Source organism: Gopherus evgoodei, chromosome 2, assembly GCF_007399415.2.
Source record: "Gopherus evgoodei ecotype Sinaloan lineage chromosome 2, rGopEvg1_v1.p, whole genome shotgun sequence".
NCBI classification, from domain to species: Eukaryota; Metazoa; Chordata; order Testudines; family Testudinidae; genus Gopherus; species Gopherus evgoodei.
Window position 1 is genome coordinate 52,078,163 of NC_044323.1, and position 21,682 is coordinate 52,099,844.

The window sequence follows — 21,682 nt, forward strand, 5'->3', positions numbered from 1 at the left end:
GAGTATATTATATCAGCAGTGATATGGGAATGTGTGATTATTTCTTGATGCTACCAGTGACCATGTTGTCCATTGCAAGGAAGGAGGTACATTTCATGCTTCAGTGTGCTCATAAATTCATTAAGAGAAAAGGTGAACAGATGAAACCCCATATATGTAATATGGCAATGTGTCATTTATCCATCAGAAGGGAACATGAAACTATTTCTAGTCATGTTTTTAAAGAAGATTGAGAACACTTGTTCAGTACATGTGTTCTTTTTCACACTGAAAGCTGTATCTGTCAGTATGTGGATGGCTGTGTTTCTGAAATAGTGAGTCATTTCATTGATCTTCTATGTAATATCTCCCATACCCCCCTAAAAAGCTCATACCTGGCAGGCACACAAGGAAGACAGCAGTCTTTTTCAAGATTAATGTATTGAACATTGACATGCCATACTAATTATAAGGGTGCTTTTGGGAATTGTGCAGAATACATATTGTAATGAGACAGTATTTTAAGAGGATGAGAATAAAAAGACATCACCTAATTAGGTCCTGTGTCAGAAATTTTTGTGATGGCCTTTGGTACTTCTGTGTTTGTATTACTGTACTTAAAATGAAATTTACCCATGATGTCTGCAGTAATGCTTGTGGTTTAATCAAGCTGGCTGAATTTTTTTTCACCTACTTGTCTTATACAAAAATCTCGCTTTGTTAGAGAGTATCTCAAAGAGAGCTTGATGGGTCTGGAACAAGATTTCACCTTTTAAAAATAGTTTTAAAAAAAGTTGACAAATGTATTTCCCAGTGCAAACATTAATAAATAAATAAATAAAAAGTAAGTAAGTAGAAGTAAAATTCATTTACACAGCTTGCATGACACTTTTTTCCAGTTGGTTGAACAGATGCAGGCCCACAGGGCTGCCAAGAAATGACTTTGATAGATGGTTGCTGTCTGAGAAGCTTGCGTACTGCAGATTAGTAGAAACCCGAAGAGAATCTTGTCTGCTTTGTGGAGAGTTTGGTCCAATAAGATAATTTTTCTAATTAACCTATGGAGCACCAGTATAACAGGGAGGCTGAGGGAAATAAACTGCCTCAATATTCTTTTGTCAAGTGTAATGGGTTTTCTTTCTTTCTTTCTCACTCAAAGGTTCGGGGGAAAAGTTAAAAGCCAGGACTTTAGTGTTTGCATTTTTTTGTTTTAGTTTTACAATGAAAAATGTGACACTAATTCTGTGAAAAACAAAATTTCTTTTGAGACAAAATAAATACTGTAGTTGCTCTTTCCTATGAAGTAGTTTAGAAAGCAGTTTTCCCCTCATGATAGTAGTATCCTGAGTTTGACCAAATTTAACTGGCTGTGGAGTAGTAAATGGGAATGGTATACTTAGATTCTTCCCCCAAAAACTTATATATAAACTGCATTTCTTCAAATCCAATAGAAATTGAACATACCAGCAATTTTACGAGCACCCAAGGAGAGGAAACCAAGTAAAAAGGAAGGAGGAACACAAAAGACGTCCACGCTTCCAGCAGTACTTTATAGGCAAGTAAGGCAGTCTTGGTAGACTAGGCATGATATAGTATGGAGAGTGTTGATAAATATATATAATTATAGTGTTTATTTACACAAAAATTGAAGAAAATGCCTCCCCCACATCTTCCTTACTATTTGCTGCCATTAGAGGTATGTTTATCTCCAAGCTAAGAAGCTGAGTCATTTCTTTATTTTGGCGCACACATTGGCAGGGCTTTCTCTTTTAATAGACAGCAGTGCTTTAAAAGAAAATGGCTTCTACATCTGAAATATCGGAATCGGTTGCATCTGTAATGTGGAAATTTTAAATCCACGCTATTGTCTTTTGAATTTGGTAGTCTATACTGTTGTGAGGATTTTGGTATGAAAAATATTATGTATTCAGCAGTATAGTGTTAAACATACTTGCCATTTGAGGATATTTACTCTTCCAGTTAATGGGTCAGCAAGCTGCTTTTGAACAGATTTGTTTTTACTTTTCTTTCTTTCTTTCTTTCTTTCTTTCTTTCTTTCTTTCTTTCTTTCTTTCTTTCTTTCTTTCTTTCTTTCTTTCTTTCTTTCTTTCTTTCTTTCTTTCTTTCTTTCATCTGTGATTAATAAGTACAAAATTAATCTTTTTGAGACTATTAAACTAGAATGCCAATATTAGTACAGTAGCTCAATTTAAAAAGTGAACTCTGAATTATTTTGTGTTTGTACATTATCCAGCATGATGAGGCTGCAGTCCTGTCTTTCAGTGTTATTGAAATAGATAAATGATTAATAGTAGTAATAATATTCTACTTATCTAGCGAATGCTATTCTTTGTCCCAACATGGTGATCTCCCCCCCCCCCGCACGCATATATAACTGCAGTTCTACAGTACTTGAATATGAAATTTAAGGAAAATGTTAGACGATGAGATATCACCTAGTTTTAAAAGATGCTTAGTCATAAACATTTTCACAAGTAATCACATAGTTAAGTTTAAACAAATACTGTGAAAACTATATGATGTCATTAATATATATTTGCACTTTGTATTGTCACTAAGAAATATGGTACTGTATAGTATATGCCTTGTCATCTCAAATGTAGTTTTAATGCTTTTTTTGGCTGCATTTATTCAAAGCTGTGGAATTTGTAAGAAGAACCATGATCAGCACCTCCTCTTACTGTGTGATACCTGTAAACTACATTATCATCTCGGCTGTCTGGACCCTCCTCTTACAAGAATGCCAAGGAAGACTAAAAACAGTTATTGGTAAGTAAGAATATTGTTAGTTATCTTCTGCCATTTCCATGCACTCCAAGTAAAACTTAAATGTGAAAAGGATTGTAAATGTTGAGTATTTAGGCACTGCCAAATACTGCTTAAACTAGACTATCTTGATTTCAGGTTTCTTTCTCTAGTCATTATTACTGTTAAAAATTAAGTTATGTGGTTAAGATCTGTCTTTATTCTGACTTCACTTTCATCACTTATGTTTTCATGGAAGGGGTAGGGGAATTGGGTTATGCTCATTTACAATATTGACATTTCACTCAACTTGTCAAGCGAGGCACTATAGTCCACATCTCTGAAATGTGAATTTTATTTATAGAGATTTGCTAAACTCATGATCATTGAAGACAGTTCTTGATTGTTAATCTGAAATGTGTATATTTAATAGATAATTCAAGCTAAATAATTCTCTGTTAAAATACAAATAAGTGTGATTAGATTACAAACTTAATTTAAAGTGCAATTTAAGTACTTGTATTGGGCAATGTGCATTGGAACTTCTAGTTGAATTTGTGGGAAAAATTATTTCTCAAATTAATTAAATCTAGTCATTGATAACGTTTCATCACCTGGTCATAGTCTTTGACATCTTTTCTAAATTATGGAGTAACCTCTATTCAATATGTACAGTTTTTTAGGTCAGTTTAATTTGAAATGTAGGAATATTTCAGTGGAGGAAGCAAAAAGAATAATTTCATATCTTTAGAATAAATATAGGGAAAAGTATTTTGAAAAATTAGTGTTGGAATAATAACGTCAAAAGACTCAGAATGATGTTTTGATGAGAAAATAAATGGATTTCTATTTTCTTCAGTGATGTTTTATTATAACTATATATGTACACGGATGATGCCTCCAAACACACATCGCTTAGCCCCTATGGGTATATCTACACTGCAAAGAAAAACCTGTAATAGCGCTGAGTCTGAGAGCAAGGGTCAATTGACTCAGGCTCGTGGGGCTTGTGTATAGCAGTGTAGCTGTTTCTGCGCAGGCTGGAGGCCAGGCTCTGAAAGCCAGCAAGCGAGGTGGGCTTTGGAGGCTGGGCTCCAGCCCATGCTGAATGTCTGTGCTAGTATTTTAACCCTGCAGCCTGAGTCCTGTGAGCCAGAGTCAACTGATGCAACATAAAATTACTGTGTATGTGTTTGTAAGCATTCTACATGTTGTAAAATGTTTTGAAAATCTAATTATGAGAAAATGGTCTTTACTCATCTCGCTAGCAAAAAGGCTAGTGTAACAACTTACTCAAGGAAGGTCTTAGAACAGGGGTAGGCAACCTATGGCACGCATGCCAAAGGCTGCACGCAAGCTGATTTTCAGTGGCACTCACACTGCCTGGGTCCTGGCCACCAGTCCGGGGGGGGGAGGGGAGGCTTTGCATTTTAATTTAATTTTAAATGAAGCTTCTTAAACATTTTAGAAACCTTATTTACTTTACATACAACAATAGTTTAGTTGTATATGCTAGACTTATAGAAAGAGACCTTCTAAAAATGTTCAAATGTATTACTAGCATGCAAAACCTTAAATTAGTGTGAATAAATGAAGATTTGGCACACCACTTCTGAAAAGTTGCCAACCCTTGGCTTAGAAACTCCTAGAAATGATCCCTAATGTATCAAAGTGGAATATGAAAATAACCATTTCTAAAAGTAAGGTTTTTTTAATAGTTCACTTGATGAAAATTGAGTTTCAATGTTTCCTTACCCTTCGTATATAGTTCTTTCTGAATTTTTTTCAAAAATAAACACTAGGTCTTCAGTAATTTAGTGTTTCTTGTTGGTGAGGTTTTTACCACTCAGTTAAAATGCCATTTTGACCATATTAAATGAATTATTAAATAGAGATTTCCTTTAAAAGATGCAAAACTCAAAGAGGTTTCAACCACCATTTTAAAAATTAATTCTTTTGAGCATTAGTCTGGGCTTGCTACTCTAAATCATTCCTGTGTAGTCCTCTGTACCTTCTTAAACTGTGGTTGACTTTGCAGAATGGGTAATCTAAATATTATATTTGATTGTTGTTGTTGTTGTTGTTGCTGCCATAGTATATGTACAGGACATCTCTAGTTGTGATCTGCTTTTTAACCAAGTTGAAAAGGTCATTAAAAGCCATCATACTTCTTAGTTGCTATTCAGGTAGAGTAGGTCAGGTAGATAGCAATGCTTTTATATTTCAAAGTGCTCACTTGTCTTTGCTGTGAATTTCACGCTTCAGCTACACTGATGATCACAAATTTAGCTTTCTCTTTTAATTAGCTTAGGCATAGTCTAGAGCATAAGATTATAGTAGAGAAATTTAGGTGTATTGACTACATTCTTTTCATCTTTGGCTTTGCCTTGGTATACTCTTTTTAAGATTATTAGACACCGTACAAAAAAGACCCCTGTTCTAAGTGCGAAGTTCAACAAAAGTTTTTCCCTGCTATTTTTAATATATCTTCTGTTTAAAATGTTATTTCAGTAATCCATAAAACAACTTGGTCATATTGGATAAAATGTATATAATTGTAGTATACAAGGACAATGTACATTTTGCAAAGCAGCCAGTTGCGAACTGATTGAGCTGTGAACAGAAGAGAAGCGAACAGAGGGAATTTGCCTGGGAGTTCACCTGGTGAGGAGTTCCCACAGAGCTTTTGCCTTTCAGGCTTCTGTGAGCAGTAAATACAACATCTGAAGAGGCTCTTAGAAGGAAGACAATATGAATAGTGAGCGATCAGCTGTTGTGACATGCACAGGATGTGCCATGTTTGTCTTTTTCCCAGAGGATAGAAGCGGCTTCGCCTGTATGAAGTGCAAGCTGGTCTGCATATTGGAAAAGAAGGTTAAAGGACTAGAGACACAAGTATCAACCTTGCGTTGCCTCAGAGAAAATGAAGACTTTCTGGACAGAAGTCAGCATTTGGAAATGCAGGCACAGCGTGCTGAAGAATCAGAGAGGCCAGTGCAGAACGGGGAAGAAAATTGACAGCATGTGACCACCAGAAGAAGAAAGAGGAGAACCTATGTACCCCCCAATGAAGATAGAGTTAAAAAAACATTTTCAGGCTCTCTGCACAGGTATTAGGGCGGAGAATGGTTAGGAAGAGTCATCTGAGGGAAGGGATCAGAAGGAAACCCCATCAACTGGAAGGCATGGGATGCATTGTTCTCGGGATGGGGGTTCCATGACCACTACTCCCAAGAGGAGGAGACGGGTGGTGATGGGAATCTCAAGAAGTGGAGTTAGAATTTAGGATGTGACAGAGTGTCTGCCGAGACTGATCAAGCCCTAGGACTGCTACCCCTTCCTACTTCTCCACGTGGGCACCAGTGATACTACCAAGAATGGCCATGAGTGGGTCACTGCAGACTCATGTGGCTCTGGGAGTTGGAGGTGCAAGTCTTGTTCTTGTCCATCCTGTTGAAGGAAAAGGCCCAGATAGGGACCATCAAATTGTGGAAGTAAATACGTGGTTACGCAAGTGGTGTTGGAGAGAGGGCTTTGGATTCTTTGACCATAGGATGTTCCAGGCAGAAGGATTGCTAGGAAGACATGGGATCCACCTAACGAAGAGAGGGAAGAGCATCTTGGCAGGCAGGCTTGCTAGCTAGTGAGGAGGGCTTTAAACTAGGTTCACTGGGGGATGGAGATGTAAGCCCTGAGGTAAGTGGAGAAGTGGGATACCGGAAGGAAATACAAGGAGGAGGGTGCAACAGGAGAGACCTCCTGATTCATATTGAGAAAGTAGGGCAGTTGGTTAGTTATCTTAGGTGCCTGTACATGAATATAAGAAGCCTGGGAAACAAGCAGGAAGAATTGGAAGTCCTGGCACAGTCAAGGAACTATTGATGTGATTGGAATAACAGAGACTTGATGAGATAACTCAGATGACTGGAGCACTGTCATGGATGGGTATAAACTGTTCAGGAAGGACAGGCAGGGGAGAAAATATGGAAGAGTTGCACTGTATGTAAAAGAGCTCCAGTATGAAACTGGAGAAAAGCCTGTTGAGGGTCTTTGAGTTAAGTTTAGAGGCGAGAGCAATGAGGATGGTGTCATGGTGAGTGTCTGCTATAGACCACCAGAGCAGGAGGATGAGGTAGACAAGACTTTCTCTGGACTACTAACAGAAGTTTCCAGGTCACATGCCCTGATTCTCATGGGGGACTTCAATTACCCTGACATCTGCTGGGAGAGCAATACAGCAGTGCACAGACAATCCAGGAATGTTGGGGACAACTTCCTGGTGCAAGTGTTGAAGGAACCAACTAGGGGCCATGCTCCTCTTGACCTGCTGCTCACAAACAGGGAAGAAGGGGTAGAGGAAGTAGAAATGGGTGGTAACCTTGCCAGCAGTCATTGTGAGATGGTTGAGTTCAGGATCCTGACAAAAGGAAGAAAGGAGAGCAGCAGAATATGGATCCTAGACTTCAGAAAAGCAGACTTTAACTTCCTCAGGGAACTGATGGGCAGGATCCTCTGCGAGGCTAATATGAGGGGAAAAGGAGTCCAGGAGATCTGGCTGTATTTTAAAGAAGCCTTATTGAGGGCGCAGGAACAAATCATCCCAATGTGCAAAAAGAATAGCAAATATGGCAGGCAACCAGCTTGACTTAACAAAGAAATCTTCAGTGAGCTTAAACACAAAAAGGAAGCTTACCAGAAGGGGAAACTTGGACAGATGACTAGGGAGGAGTCTAAAAATATTGTTCGAGCATGCAAGGATGTAATCAGGAAGGCCAAGGCACAACTGGAGTTGCAGCTAGCAAGGGTTGTGAAGGGTAACAAGGGTTTCTACAGGTATGTTAGCAACAAGAAGAAGGTGAGGGAAAGTATGGGACCCTTACTGAATAAGAGAGGCAACCTAGTGACAGATGATGTGGAAAAAAACTGAAGTATTCAATGCTTTTTTTGCCTCGATCTTCAAAGTCAGCTTCCAGACTGCTGCACTGGGCAGCACAGTATGGGGCGGAGGTGAGCAGCCCTCAGTGGTGAAAGAACATGTTAAGGACTATTTAGAAAAGGTGGAGATGCACAAGTCTATGGCACTGGGTGCAGTGCATCTGAGAGTGTTGAGGGAGTTGGCTGATGTGATTACAGAGCCATTGAAAAATAGTGGCAATCGGGGGAGGTCCCAGACGATTGAAAAAAGGCAAATATAGTGCCCATCTTTAAAAAAGGGAAGAAGGATAATCCAAGGAATTACAGACCGGTCAGCCTCACCTCAGTCCCTGGAAAAATCATGCAGCAGGTCCACAAGGAATCCATTTGAAGCACTTGGAGGAGAGGAAGGTGATCAGGAACAGTCAGCATGGATTCACCAAGGTCAAGTCATGCCTGACCAACCTGATTGCCTTCTATGACAAGATAATTGGCTCTGTGGATATGGGGAAATTGGTAGATGTGATATACTTTGACTCTTAGCAAAGCTTTTGATATGGTCTCCCAGTATTCTTGTCAGCAAGTTAACAAAGTATGGATTGGATGAATGGACTATAAGGTGGATAGAAAGCTGGCTAGATTGTTGGGCTCAACAGGTAGTGATCAACAGCTTGATGTCTTGTTGGCAGTCGGCATCAAGCAGAGTACCCCAGGGGGTCTATCCTGGGGCTGGTTTTGTTCAACATCTTCCTTAATGATCTGGATGATGGGATGGATTGTCCCCTCAGCGAGTTCGCAGGTGACACTAAGCTGGGTGGAAAGGTAGATACGCTGGAAGGTAAGGATAGGGTCCAGAGTGACCTACACAGTTTGGAGGATTGGGCCAAAAGAAATCTGATGAGCTTCAACAAGGACAAATGCCGAATCCTGCACTTAGGATGGAAGAATCCCATGTACTGCTACAGATTTGGGACCGACTGGCTAAGTGGCAGTTCTGCAGAAAAGGGCCCGGGGATTACAGTGGATGAGATATTTGGTATGAATCAACAATGTACCTTTTTTGCCAAGAAGGCTAACAGTATATTGGGCTGCATAAGTGGGAGCATTTCCAGCAGATCAAGGGAAGTGATTATTCCCCTCTATTCAGCGCCGGTGAGGCCACATCTGGAGTATTTTGTCCAGTTTTGGGCCTCCCACTACAGAAAGGATGTGGACAAATTGGAGAGAGTCCAGAGGAGGGTAACTCAAATGATTAGGGGGCTGGGGCACATGAGAGGAGAGGCTGAGGGAACTGGGCTTATTTAGTCTGCAGAAGAGAAGAGTGAGGGGGGATTTGATAGCAGCCTTCAACTATCTGAAGGGGGGTTCCAAAGAGGAAGGAGCTAGACTGTTCTCAGTGATGGCAGATGACAGAACAAGGAGCAGTGGTCTCAAGTTGTAGTGGGGGAAGTCTAGGTTGGATATTAGGAAAAAACTATTTCACTAGGAGGGTAGTGAAGCACTGGAATGAGTTAACCTAGGGAGGTGGTGGAATCTCCATCTGTAGAGGTTTTTAAGGCCTGGCTTGACAAAGCCCTGACTGGGATGATTTAGTTGGGATTGGTCCTGCTTTGAGGAGGGAGTTGGACTAGATGACCTCTTGAGGTCTCTTCCAACCCTAATCTTCTATGATTTGATGGTTCTAGACTTTTTGACTATTCATATGGGATTTAGTATAAAGCCATACAAAATTAAGTGAAGAAATATGAATTGAAGGAAGCTTTCTAGAATGTTAGATCTATGACAAATCAGTTCATTGAGGTGAAGTAGCATGGCAGAATTTTAAAGATTCAATAACATTATCATCACTTATCTGTGGACAAAAATATGTTCTCTTCGTGAATGAGTGAATTCCATAGAGCTGAATTTTGTGACTTTCTGTAGTCTAATCTCTTCAGAAATCTGGCAGGTCCATTGCACAAGGCTAATAAGAAACAAACACTGAGTTGTTGTAGAGCTATGGGGATGGGCTCTAATTTCCAAGCGCTGAAACGCTCTTTTATTTCAATTTCTTCTCTCTCCTCCTCCCCACCTCTTGGGATGGAGATTCCAGTGTTTTAAATAAAAACAATACTGATCTTTGAGTATGGAGGAACAGCATTTCTCTTACCTCAGTTGTCAAGTAAAGGCATCCTCATGCTCCTGAATCAGGATGCTTTCTTCATCAGGAATGATAGGACGGGCTCCGTTTTCCCCTATATATTAACAAATAACTGGACAAAAGTAGAGGACATTTTGATTAAGTGAGAGCTCCCTAAATCACACCAATTCACACCAAATCATAACAATTCTTTGAGGGGGAGATGGAGAAACACTTATGCTCAACAGGCCCCTCTCCCCTGAAGTCCAACCTGGCTTCTTTGAGACATTTCTTTCCTGGCTGACTGACAAGTCCTACCATGGCTTCCTACCATGCCAACTGAAGAAGGAGTTTCACCTTTTCTTGTATTAAAAAAACATTCAGTGAAGTTGAAAAGCATCAGCTTTAGAAATAATAAAAGGAAGTACTTCTTCATACAAAGTGCATTTTTTTTAGTCTTTGGAACTCATTGCCAGAAGATATTCTGAGGCCAAGTGTGTACCAGCGTTTAAATAAATAGACTGGACATTTTATATGGATAATAAGAACATCTAGGATAAAACAGGATTAAAAACAAAAGGTCAGTAATTTAGGAAAGACTATAAACTCACATACATCAGTGTGTAAGCCAGACTCAAACTAATGGGTGCTAGGAAGATACTTTTAGAGAGTGGATTATTTCATAACTGCCTACTTTGGGATTTCTTGCAACTTCCTGTGCATCTGCTACTAGTCTTCATTGGAGTCTCTGTCCATGAGCATCAGTGGAAGTGATTTTGTTGATGGTCCCCTGTAGATTCCACAGATGGTGTTAATGCTCTCTGTGTGGATATCTTTCTTTCCCCACTTCTGCATATAAGGGTCTCTACATAGTCCAGCATGAGAGACCACTTTTACTTCTAATAAACTGAAAATGTCATCCATATAAACATCTTCTTCTTTTAAGCCTTGCAAAATCTCACTAATTTTCCTTTGTAAGATTTCTAGGAGGCTTGTGATATCAAATGAGAGGAGTTGTTAAAGGGGAATACTCTATATCCTAGTCAAGAGGATGGAATACAAGTTGATAAAGTACTGGTAGGCACTGAAGAAAAACACTTAAGTGAAAAATAATTAAATTACATTAAATAATATCACATGAAGGCAGACAACTAAATATTAGCAAATTTTATAAGGCCTGTATACAGATATTAAAAGTCTGTTATTAAGATGGATTTCTTGAATTCTTTGTTTTAAATGAGGATGTTGATATAATAGGCATCACAGAAATTTGGTAGAATAATGATAATCAGTGGGACATGACACGGTGTGACATAGTCGAGTACAATCCAGACTAATGAGTAGCTGTGTCCAGGGCTTTGGAGCTGTGCTCCAGCTCTGCTCCAGCTCCAGGCAAAAATCTGCAGCTCCACTGCTCCGGGGTTGCTTCGCACTCCAGCTCTGGGCTCCGCTCCAAAGCCCTGACTGTGTCACCCCAGACCCTGTGACCCGGGGGGCCATTAAAAATGCCTTGCTGCTATATCCTCCTGCCTAGACTGCTCACAGCCTCCAGCATGTAAGTCGCTCCTAGTTATGTCTGTATTTATGCTTCAGCCAGTCTGCCACAACTTGGCTCTTACTAGCCTTCGTTATGCTGCCGGTGACCCCAACACACACCCTGTCCCAAATTTCCCCCTAGAAATGTATATCCTGTACTGCCCCACCCTCTCCTGGACAGTACGAGTATATACAGTCTATTATTTCTGTAATGGAATAATATGCACACAACTTGTTATCAAATGGAGTTACCCAGACACTGGATTAGATAAAACAATAAAATAAGTTTATTAACTACAAAGATATAGATTGGAAGTGAGTACAAGTAATGAGGCATAAAAGGCAGAAATAGTTACAAGAAAAAAAAAGATAAAACGTTTACTGGTGCCTAACTTACTGGTGCTTCAAAGCAAAGTTTTCTCATCACGTGCTTTCAACAGTCTTACTGACCACTCTTTAGGTCAGGACGACTTCCCCAGAGTTCAATGGCTGCTTCCTTTGTCTCTTCAAGTGCAGTGAATGCAGTGGGCAGAAAGAGAGAGAGAGGGTGCCTTGGGGTGTTGGTCCCTCCTTTTTATAATTTCAGTTTCCCTCTTGAAAAATATTTCCAGCTGAAAACTAGGAGCCAAGGAGGCTGTGTGGAAGAATGTTCTGTTTTTTCAACCGTTTGAACTTTGTTTATCTTCCCTTCCTGTTTGATGACTCTGTTTACTGCTTAAATGCAAGTTAAGGCAAGCACACATTTCTTTGTTAAGCACAGACCTGATTGACAACTTCTGTTTGGACAGGGTTGTGGGGTTAATAACCCCATGTACTGGAATCTTATAAATTGGCATACAATTTGCCACACACATTTTACCAGGACAATACTGACCAGCAAATTATGAGTTTTTAAATGATACCTCACAAAACATGCTTTGTAGAAAAATTATTACAGTGTCCACACAGGGTACAAAGTGTAGGGAAGTATCACAAAGGGTTCTGTCACACATGGTACAAAATATACAAGAAAAAGTAGGTCACACTGTTGAGGGAGTGGTGCTATCTGTGAAAGAAAACATACAGTCCAATGTAGTAATAATATTTAGAAAAAAAATAAGACGACCAAATAAATGCTACCATGGCTAAAAAGCAGACTTAAAGAGGCGAATAGAGGTAAAAAAGCATCCTTCAAAAATAGGATGTCAGATCTATCTGAGGAAAAGAGAAATGTACGTAAACTCTGGCAGGTTAAGTATAAAAGTATAATTAGGTAGGCCAAAGAAGATTTTAAAGCACAGTTAATAAAATAGACAAAAAACAACAGCAAAATTGTTTTCAATTAAATGAGAAGCAGGAAGCCTGCCAAACAATCATGGGGGCTACTGGACAATCAAGGAACTAAAGGAACACCCAGGGAAGACAAAGCTGTTGTAGAGAAGCTAAATGAATTATTTTGCATTCCTCTTCACTGCAGAGGATGTGAGGGAGATTCCCACACCTTATCCATTATTTTTTTCTTTTAGGTGACAAACCAGAGGAATTGTCCCAGATTGAGGAGTCAGTTGAGGAGGTTTTGGAACAGATTGATAAATTAAACAGTAATAAGTCACCAGGACCAGACGGTATTCACCCCAGAGTTCTGAAGGAACTCAGATATGAAATTGCAGAACTACTAACTGTAGTATATAACCTATTGCTTAAATCGTCTACCACCAGATGATTGGCAGTTAACTAGTGTAATGCTGATTTTTAAAGAAGGCTCCTAGGGTAATCTTGGCAATTACAGGCTGGGAAGCTTAACTTCAGTATCAGGCAAATTGGTTGAAACTATAATAAAGAACAGAATTATCAGACAAATAGATGAGCACAATATGTTGGAGGAGTCAATATGGCTTTTGTAAAGGGAACACATGCCTCACCAATCTACTAGAATTATTTGAAGTTTCAGCAAGCATGACAACAAGAGTGATCAGGTGGATATACAGTATACTTGGACTTTCAGAAAGTGTTTGACAAGGTCAGTGACCAAAGGCTTTTAAGTACAGTAAGCAGTCATGGGATAAAAGGGAAGGTCCTCTCATTGAACAGTAATTGGTTAAAAGATAGAAAACAAAGTGTAGGAATAAATGGTCAGCATTCACAATAGAGAAAGATAAATAGTGGGGTCCTCCCAGGAATTTGTACTAGGACCAGTGCTATTAAACATGTTCATAAATGATCTGGAAAAAGGGGTAAAGAGTGAGGTCGCAAAGTTTGCAAATGATACAAAATTATTTAAGTTAGATCCAAAGCTGAATGCGAAGACTAACAAATGGATCTCCCAAAACTGGGTGACTGGTCAACGAAATGGTGGATAAAAGTCAGTGTTGATGAAAAATAATGCACGTTGGAAAAAATAATCAAATGTATACATATACATATACATATACATATGTAGCTGTTACCTCTCAAGAAAGAGATCTTGGAGTCATCATGGGTAGTTCTTTGAAAACGTCTGCTAAATATGCAGCAGAAGTAAAAAAACAAAAACAAAAAAAAACAAAACAAAAAAAACACCCCCTCAAAAACAAAAAAACAAAACTAACAGAATGTCAGGAACCATTAGGAAAGGGATAGATAAAAAGAAACAAAATATCATGATGCCACTAGATAAATCCATGGAGTGCCCACATCTAGAATATTGCGTTCAGTTCTGTTCACTCTATATCCAAAAAGATACATTAGAATAGCAAACAAAGTGATTAGGGGTATGGAACAGCTTCCTTATCATAAATCCAAAGAAATAAGTGTAATTTACCTTTGCTTCGACAAACTTCTTAATTCTTTGCTTCAACAGGCACACTTGCGCTGTCTGGACTTAGCACTTCTGTCCTGTATTCTACCTTGCCTTATCAGCCATGTTTCTGCCAAGGGAATTAAGTGCATTTAAGAGACAATTTACTGTGCTTCTATTTTCCCGCATTGAATTTTTTCTTTGATACTTTTCAGACCATGCTTTCACTACTTTTTTGTTGAGTGACTTGCATTTTTCCTAGTTCTGACTGCAGTCGCAGTTGTGCCACCAATTCTAGAGTTAGCTCAGATGTTCTCTGTAAATTTTTGGTAAGTTACTTATGTAAAATCTCAACTACAAGAGGTTCTCTTTGGTGTTCTTGACTGATATAAAAGTTAAAAGACTTTTTTTTTTTTTTTGGTAATTGATCTCTTTTAAATCTGTCTAAAGTACTTTTTGGCCCTTGTTACCATAGCATCTGAGTGCCTGACAATCTTTAGTGTATTTATCCCCACAGTGCCCCTGCGAGGAAGAGAAATAGTAATATTACCATTTTACAAATGGGGCACTGAAACCCAGCAAGAATAAAGGTCATATAAGAAATCTATGATGGAACAAGGAATTGAACCCACATCTTTTGAGTTCCTTGCTAGTGCCTAACTGCTGGATCATTCTTTCACTCTGTCTTATAAAAATGACTTCTTTGTCTGTGCTTCTACACTCCTTGGTAATATATATGTATTATTGAAATACAGTTTATCTCATACAGTTAGCCTTTATCCAAGTAGGATTAGATCACATTTTTTCTGATTCATAAACCTATGCTCTAATAAGTAGACAGTGCTATCTGTTGGAGTGTCTTCTGGTGTGACCAGAAATGATTTGAGACTAATGCTCAGGATGTTTCCAGTTTTGGAAAACACATAAACCAAGCCGACAAAAACATGTGTTTGCTTCATATCAAAGCAGTTTGCTTTATATTGCAGCAGCTACTCCTATTCTTCTGCGCCAACTACGGGAACTGGTGTAAATCACAAATTAAACAGCAACCTTTGTCAATAGTATGTTTTAGTAAGAGTATTGCGAGTCTCTTTACATTGTGAGTCTTAATACAATGTGTGGCCTATCTACTGTAATTCAGCTTTGTTGACTTAAAAAAGCACTGGTATTTGAATTAAATATATTATTGTTCAGCATTCTCTTTTCAAAACAGAATAGCACTGATGTTTTTCAGTTCCTTACATTAGTTAATAATGCCTTTGTTTGCATTGAAATTCATAGCAGCATAGCTGTTTTTGTTAATCCTATTTTAGGCTCAACTTTGTAAACATTTCCTTTCCTTATGATAAAAAAAGCATCCAGATCATTTACAGTAAATATGCCATAGTTAAATTTTGTTTTTAAACATTTGATTTTAATATTTAATTTTTTTAATGAAAATTTCATTTGACTTTTTATAATCTGGAATTATGTTGCAAAAATTCAGTTTTTTATAGGCAGCAAGTTAGCACACCTCCTTATCTTCAGACCATATAAAAATATATTTCTAGATGAATAACAAAGTACACATTTTTATTTCTTGCTGAAACAAGTTCTGCAACTTCATTTAAATTATTATAAAAGTTTGTATGTTAATTTAAAATTTAAATTTTGTTATTTAATAATTGGCATACTATTCCAGGAAATTTATAATAATTTCATTAACCAATATTTAAAATACAGTTTTTGGGAAATGTAAAAATTGCTGCTCCTGGTAGGATTTAGGTAAGATTTGCAGTAAAATGTATTGAACAGTGTATTTTAGTATAATCTAAAAGGGACTTCAAAATTAATTTGACGTCACTGATATTAACAGGTAGACCTGAAATTTGAGTCCCATATGTTAGGTTAACATCTGCATTTATGACCTAACATCTTGGTATGACTTATATTATTTTGTTCTGCATATGAGAACATATGAAGATAACTTCACATTTTGTTAATTTCTTTCATGAAGCTTGTTAATAGCATACATTAGCAATTGCTTACTTTTGAAGTTCTGACCACAAATTTATAATGTTTTGGAAATACAACATGGGGTTTTTCATCTGAATATTAAAAAAATTGTTAATATGCACTTTACAGGCTATTTGTCTTTTAATATCTTCTAGACTTTAAAAAAAATGTATCTAGTGTGAATTGAATTGTCCACCATCTCTAAAATGATCTGTTGATCGTCAGAGGAAACCCTTCTTGCTAGTCTGTCAGTAAAAAGCTACCTACAGAGAGCGAATTCCGCACAGTGTGTCATTGGCAGAGATTAGAGGCTGCAGCAGCTAAAATAATGAATAGATTCAAGATCAATAGGGGTCAGACTAAAAAATGGTGAAATAGTAGTAAAAATATCTTTCCTAAATATGAGTGCTTCCAATGAGTCTTAGATCCCAAATGACTTAAATGACATGAATAAATAAATAAAATAGGCCGTGTATCCGGCAAGAGCAGCTATTTGAATATTGGTTATTTTGAGAAAATTACCTAATATTTTTGTGGAATTGTTTTGTTTTTGTGTTGTATTTTTACCAAAATACTTTATTTCTGCTTTGTGGTTGCTGTTGTCCATATAAAATCTTTCTCTTCCAGGCAGTGCTCAGAGTGTGACCAGGCAGGCAGCAGTGACATGGAAGCAGATATTGCCATGGAAACCTTACCAGATGGGACCAAGAGATCAAGGAGGCAGATTAAAGAACCAGTGAAATTTGTTCCACAGGATGTGCCACCAGAACCAAAGAAGATTCCAATCAGAAACACGGTAAATGACAACTTAATTGTCATTGTATAGGTCATATTCATAATTATTTAGCTTAGTATCTGTAAAATTGGGACCTTTAGAGTACGATGAATTATCCCTGTATTTAAATAATGACAACCTATGACATTCTAATATGGTTGTAAAAACTGTTTTCTCCAATTATTATTTTTTGTCTCAAAAATGTGATTTACTTGACTTCTGAGGAAGTACCTAAAATAATAATGCTAGTAACCGTGTACTTCAAAGAATGGTAGATCAAGCTTTCCCTAAACTGTAGGTTGCCTAGTCAAATAAAGTAAAATTCACCACAAGTAGGTAACAGCCAGAAATTTTTATATTTTGACATATGTTCTCTGGCCTAACGGTGGTTTCTCTGAGACAATATAGAAGAAGATTACACCTTTTCTATTTCCAGTCTTGAGGGGAGACAGAGGTCTTCAGTGTCAAGAGGTGTCACTCACATTTATTTTATACACTTGGGTATATTTTAATTTTTTTAAAGTGAGAAATAGTCGATGTTGCATTGTACAGATTATTTTATTTTGGTTCTTCACCGTACTTGGTAATAGAAGAAGTAGTGATATTTTGGTACTTGAGATAAGTTCTAAAGGATACTTTGCTAAAGTAATCAATTTGATATTACTTGCTATATTATTAAAAAGATAATAAATTGATTAATTTTACGTGTGTGTGTATGTTGTGTGTGTTTATAAAAATGTGATTTTCACAGTTAGTGTAATGGATTCCTCTAACAGCCATGGCAGAGAGGATAAAAACAATAGTTTAAATTTTTTTGGTATGTCTCAAAAACATTATGTAATGTCATTATATATTTATCATTTATAATTTGAACCTGTATATGTTCCATTTTGCACAATTTTATTTATGCTTTAACATGCTTTAGACTGTGCTTTCTAGTAGTATACTTTTCAGTGCCTGTGCTCTCAACCCCTCCACCCCCGACCACCACCAAAACCAAACTAACAAAAAAAACAAACCATTATTGGATGTTTTTAATAAACAGACATTTTGTTTTTTGTAGTTTTTTTTAACTGGCAAAGAAAAAAACCTTAAGGTCACTTCCTTGAAAGCAGAGCTACTATTAATCATTACTGTATTCTCTTATCATTCTCCACCATACTCCGATCCTTCAAGATTTGTTTTCCTACATGTTTCTAATTAAAGGCTTTTATTGGATTTTTCATTATAATATAATACTGCATAACAAGATTAACAGAGAACTTGAGAAAATGTCCATAAATACAGTCAAAGGTATAATTTTTTTTTCTAGAATACAGTCCTTTAGTCTCTCACCTGTCAGGTTTGGGGCTGTGTGGTGTCTGTGACCCTTAGGTTGTGTATGAACTATGATTCATCTCCCAAAAGATATACCCAAAATAGCACCCTGCCGCCCCATCTCAGACTAGCCATATCCATTGTTTTATTACATGGCTTTACTAGTTTTTCTTAAAGCAGTCTGCTTTGGAGTCCCATTATGCTTTGCTTACAAATACCACCACTATGTTATCCAGCTAACCTTTGATGGGGTTAAGCTGTGAATTCTTATGATCGTTGGAAGTTTTTATCCATACCAGAATCTTCACATTGGGATTGTTTTTTGACCTGCAGAACCTGTTGCCAAAATTTCGAGCTCCAATCCAGGGAATGCTTCCCTTTCCTGTTCCAGCAGTTAGGAAAAACTTTAAGAATCATTCAGGACAAAGAGGCTAATTCAGTTCAGCCTGTAGGAATGACAAGGCCAGGATGTGAGAGCACATAAATTAACCAAAGAGCCTCTTTGCATAGGAAGAAGATAAAAGTTTCTTCAACTTGAAGGAAAGTTCCATTTCTGACTGATATGCTCTTGAAAACATCTTAATGAAATTAAATCATCTTATTTTTTAAAAATTTGACCCTAATTTTGAATGCTTTAATGTGCCAAGGCTTAAAGAATCAAGCAATGAAAGGACATAAGAGTAATGGCTCCTAATCCCAGGGAGACGTCTGAATCAGATTTTTCATTCCTCTCTCCACGCTCCTTCTGGTGACTATTACAGCTGTAAATCCTGAACATTGTGAAAAAATTGATTATCTGAGGGAAAGATGGATTTGTGGCAAAGGCCCAAGACTAAAATTGGGAGATTTTTTTGTTTAAAGCTGTGACAGATGCTCTGCCGAATCACTTAATCTTACTCTTCCTTAATTTCCTCATCTGAAAAATGTGGCTAAGCCTCATGAGGGTGAGGCTAAGTTTAATTAATGTTTGCAAAGCATTTTGGGATACTTGGTTGTTTGTTAAGGTGCATTAAGCAACTTTTAGTGCACGCCAGCAGGGTCTACACAGATCAGTTAATGCACAACTCATTAGTACTCTTTAGAAATCATACCCTCGTAGTGTGTATTGCCACACCATGTAGACAAACCCTCAGAGTATAAAAGAAAACAGAACTTGTCTGACCTGTCCTTCCCCCCCCCAAGCAGTTGATGTCATCTTTGCCCTTCAAAGTGCAGAAATATGATCTTACAGCCTCTCCAATTTACCCAAAGTCTGTCTCTCTCACATTCCGTATTTTTCACAGTTATTCCTTTTCATGTAGAATCAAAGAAAGTTTGTCACTGTTGACCTTGAATGTTACTATTATGTGAGTTTAAGAGACTGTGCTCGGTAATGCACTCAGTATCTCACGCCACATGGCCAATTTCACCATTCTGTAATCTCTTAGTTTTAAGACTTAATTGTTTCCCTTTTCCATGCTTTTGGAGATGCTGGTAATTCAGTAGTTATTCCTCCTACTCTGATTTTGCTAATCTTCAACTTTATCTCAGAGCCCTTTCAATACAGATTGTAATTTCTGATGCATGTCGACTCAATTCTTGGCCTCAATGATTTGATCTTTAACTTCTGTCCTGTTGGATAAACCTTGAAGAAAATCCTGTGAAATGGAGACAGTTTTAAGCTGAATCTGTGAACCTGTTGTGGCAAACAGATACAAAGCATATATTTCCTTCTCCATACATTTTTAAAGTTGATTCACCAGATGTCTTGCCTATCTTGTGATGATTTTGTTGATTTTATTATGTGAATAATGGTTTCTGTGGACATAGCACTGCTGTACATATTAAAAAAAGAATTGTCCTTGGAACAAAGAGAATCAACTCCTACTGTCTATCTTTTCTTTTTTTAATTCATGTTAACCTATTCTAACACTCCTTTGAAGAGTGACCATGCATGAGGGAGAAAAAATATCTGGTCATGATAATTAGTTTATTACATTTAATATGTATTTAGATGTTGAAGTGGAGCTGCTTCCCACTTAATTAAATATAATTATGAAACTATTGACAAATCATAAATAATGTACTTCATGACCTTCATACCTCTACCTTTCCCATTCCCTACAGTTCGACCCCCCCACCATTCATTAAGCTCAGTTTGAAAAATTATTGAAAACCTCCCTTACCACGTGTGTAGCATGGAACCTAGAACCTGGTCTACACTAGGAAATTAGGTAGCTATAACTACATTGCTCAGGGATGTGAAAAAAACACACTCTTGAATGATGCAGCTAAACTGACCTAACCCCCAGTGTAGACAGCACTAGGTCGATGGGAGAATTTTTCTTTCAGGATTACTGATGCCTACAGGAGAAACTGATGCAGCATTTTAAATGTAGACAAGCCCTAGGTTATGACACAAGCAGCTAGTATGATTATAAAGGTGTTAAGCTGTGTCCCCATGAGTGTTAATGGATTTTCCATTTATGTTAAGCTAAAATCGTCGAGGTTACGCAATTGAAAAGAAGTGTCTTTTTTGCCACTTAGTGAAGTCCACAAAGTAAGTTTCACATTGAAATTTATATGGCTACATTTCACTGTAATGATTTATCATAGTTAATTCCTACTGTTTACCAACACTCACTTTAACTTTTCAGAACTTATATATAAGCCTAATGTTTTACAAATTCAGGCAACTGCTAAAGTATGTATGTAATAGTTAAAACAACATTTCAGGCAGGGGCTGGCTTTTTGTTTTGTGTTTGTACAGTGCCCAGTACAATGATGTCTTGACCCATGATTGATTGGGCCCTCTAAGCATTACAGTATAAATAGTGGTGATGTTGAATTAGCTGTTACTAAGGGCAAGATGGCAGTATATGTAACATAAAGAAGATAATAATATAAAGCACTTGTTAATTATCAACTTAAAAAAAAACCTTATTAACTGTGTGACATAAATAATGTGCATTTATAGGAAGGTAAGAATACAGGAATTACTATACCCGATTAGACCATTGATATCTAGAGCAGAAATCTGTCCCTGAGAGTGACCAGTAACCAAGACCCTACATTTTTGTTAAGTATCAGAGGGTAGCCGTGTTAGTCTGGATCTGTAAAAGCAGCAAAGAATCCTGTGGCACCTTATAGACTAACAGACGTTTTGGAGCATGAGCTTTCATGGGTGCATCTGAGGAAGTGGGTATTCACCCATGAAAGCTCATGCTCCAAAACGTCTGTTAGTTTATAAGGTGCCACAGGATTCTTTGCTGCTTTTACATTTTTGTTTTTATTTTTTTTTAATTTCCCAAGAAATATACAAACTTAAAAAAGGTGAAAATTAGTGCAAGAAAATTAACGTCACAGTTTTCTGGGTAAATATCAGGGTTAATATATGGAAGACAAAAGAAAAGGAACAAATTGAGAAAAATAAGACTTCTTCTGGATCCTGGTCCCTGCTCCAAAAGGAGAGATGGCAGCTTGGTAATGTGGGCGGCCAAGGTAACTGAGCTGCCAGCTTCTTTCTGGAGTATGCCCACAAGAAGTG

The 21,682-nt window shown here is 37.6% G+C and overlaps 1 protein-coding gene across 5 annotated transcripts in view; it reads left to right on the top strand.

Annotated features, from left to right (window-relative positions):
• Nucleotides 1–21,682, top strand: part of PHF14 (PHD finger protein 14) — a 285,535-nt gene that overhangs the window by 77,502 nt on the left and 186,351 nt on the right. For all 5 annotated transcript variants that reach the window (XM_030550666.1, XM_030550667.1, XM_030550668.1 and 2 more), the window contains exons 12-14: nt 1,431–1,534; nt 2,638–2,769; nt 16,692–16,860. In XM_030550666.1, coding sequence (XP_030406526.1) covers nt 1,431–1,534; nt 2,638–2,769; nt 16,692–16,860 — 405 coding nt within the window. The remainder of the gene's footprint in view (nt 1–1,430; nt 1,535–2,637; nt 2,770–16,691; nt 16,861–21,682) is intronic.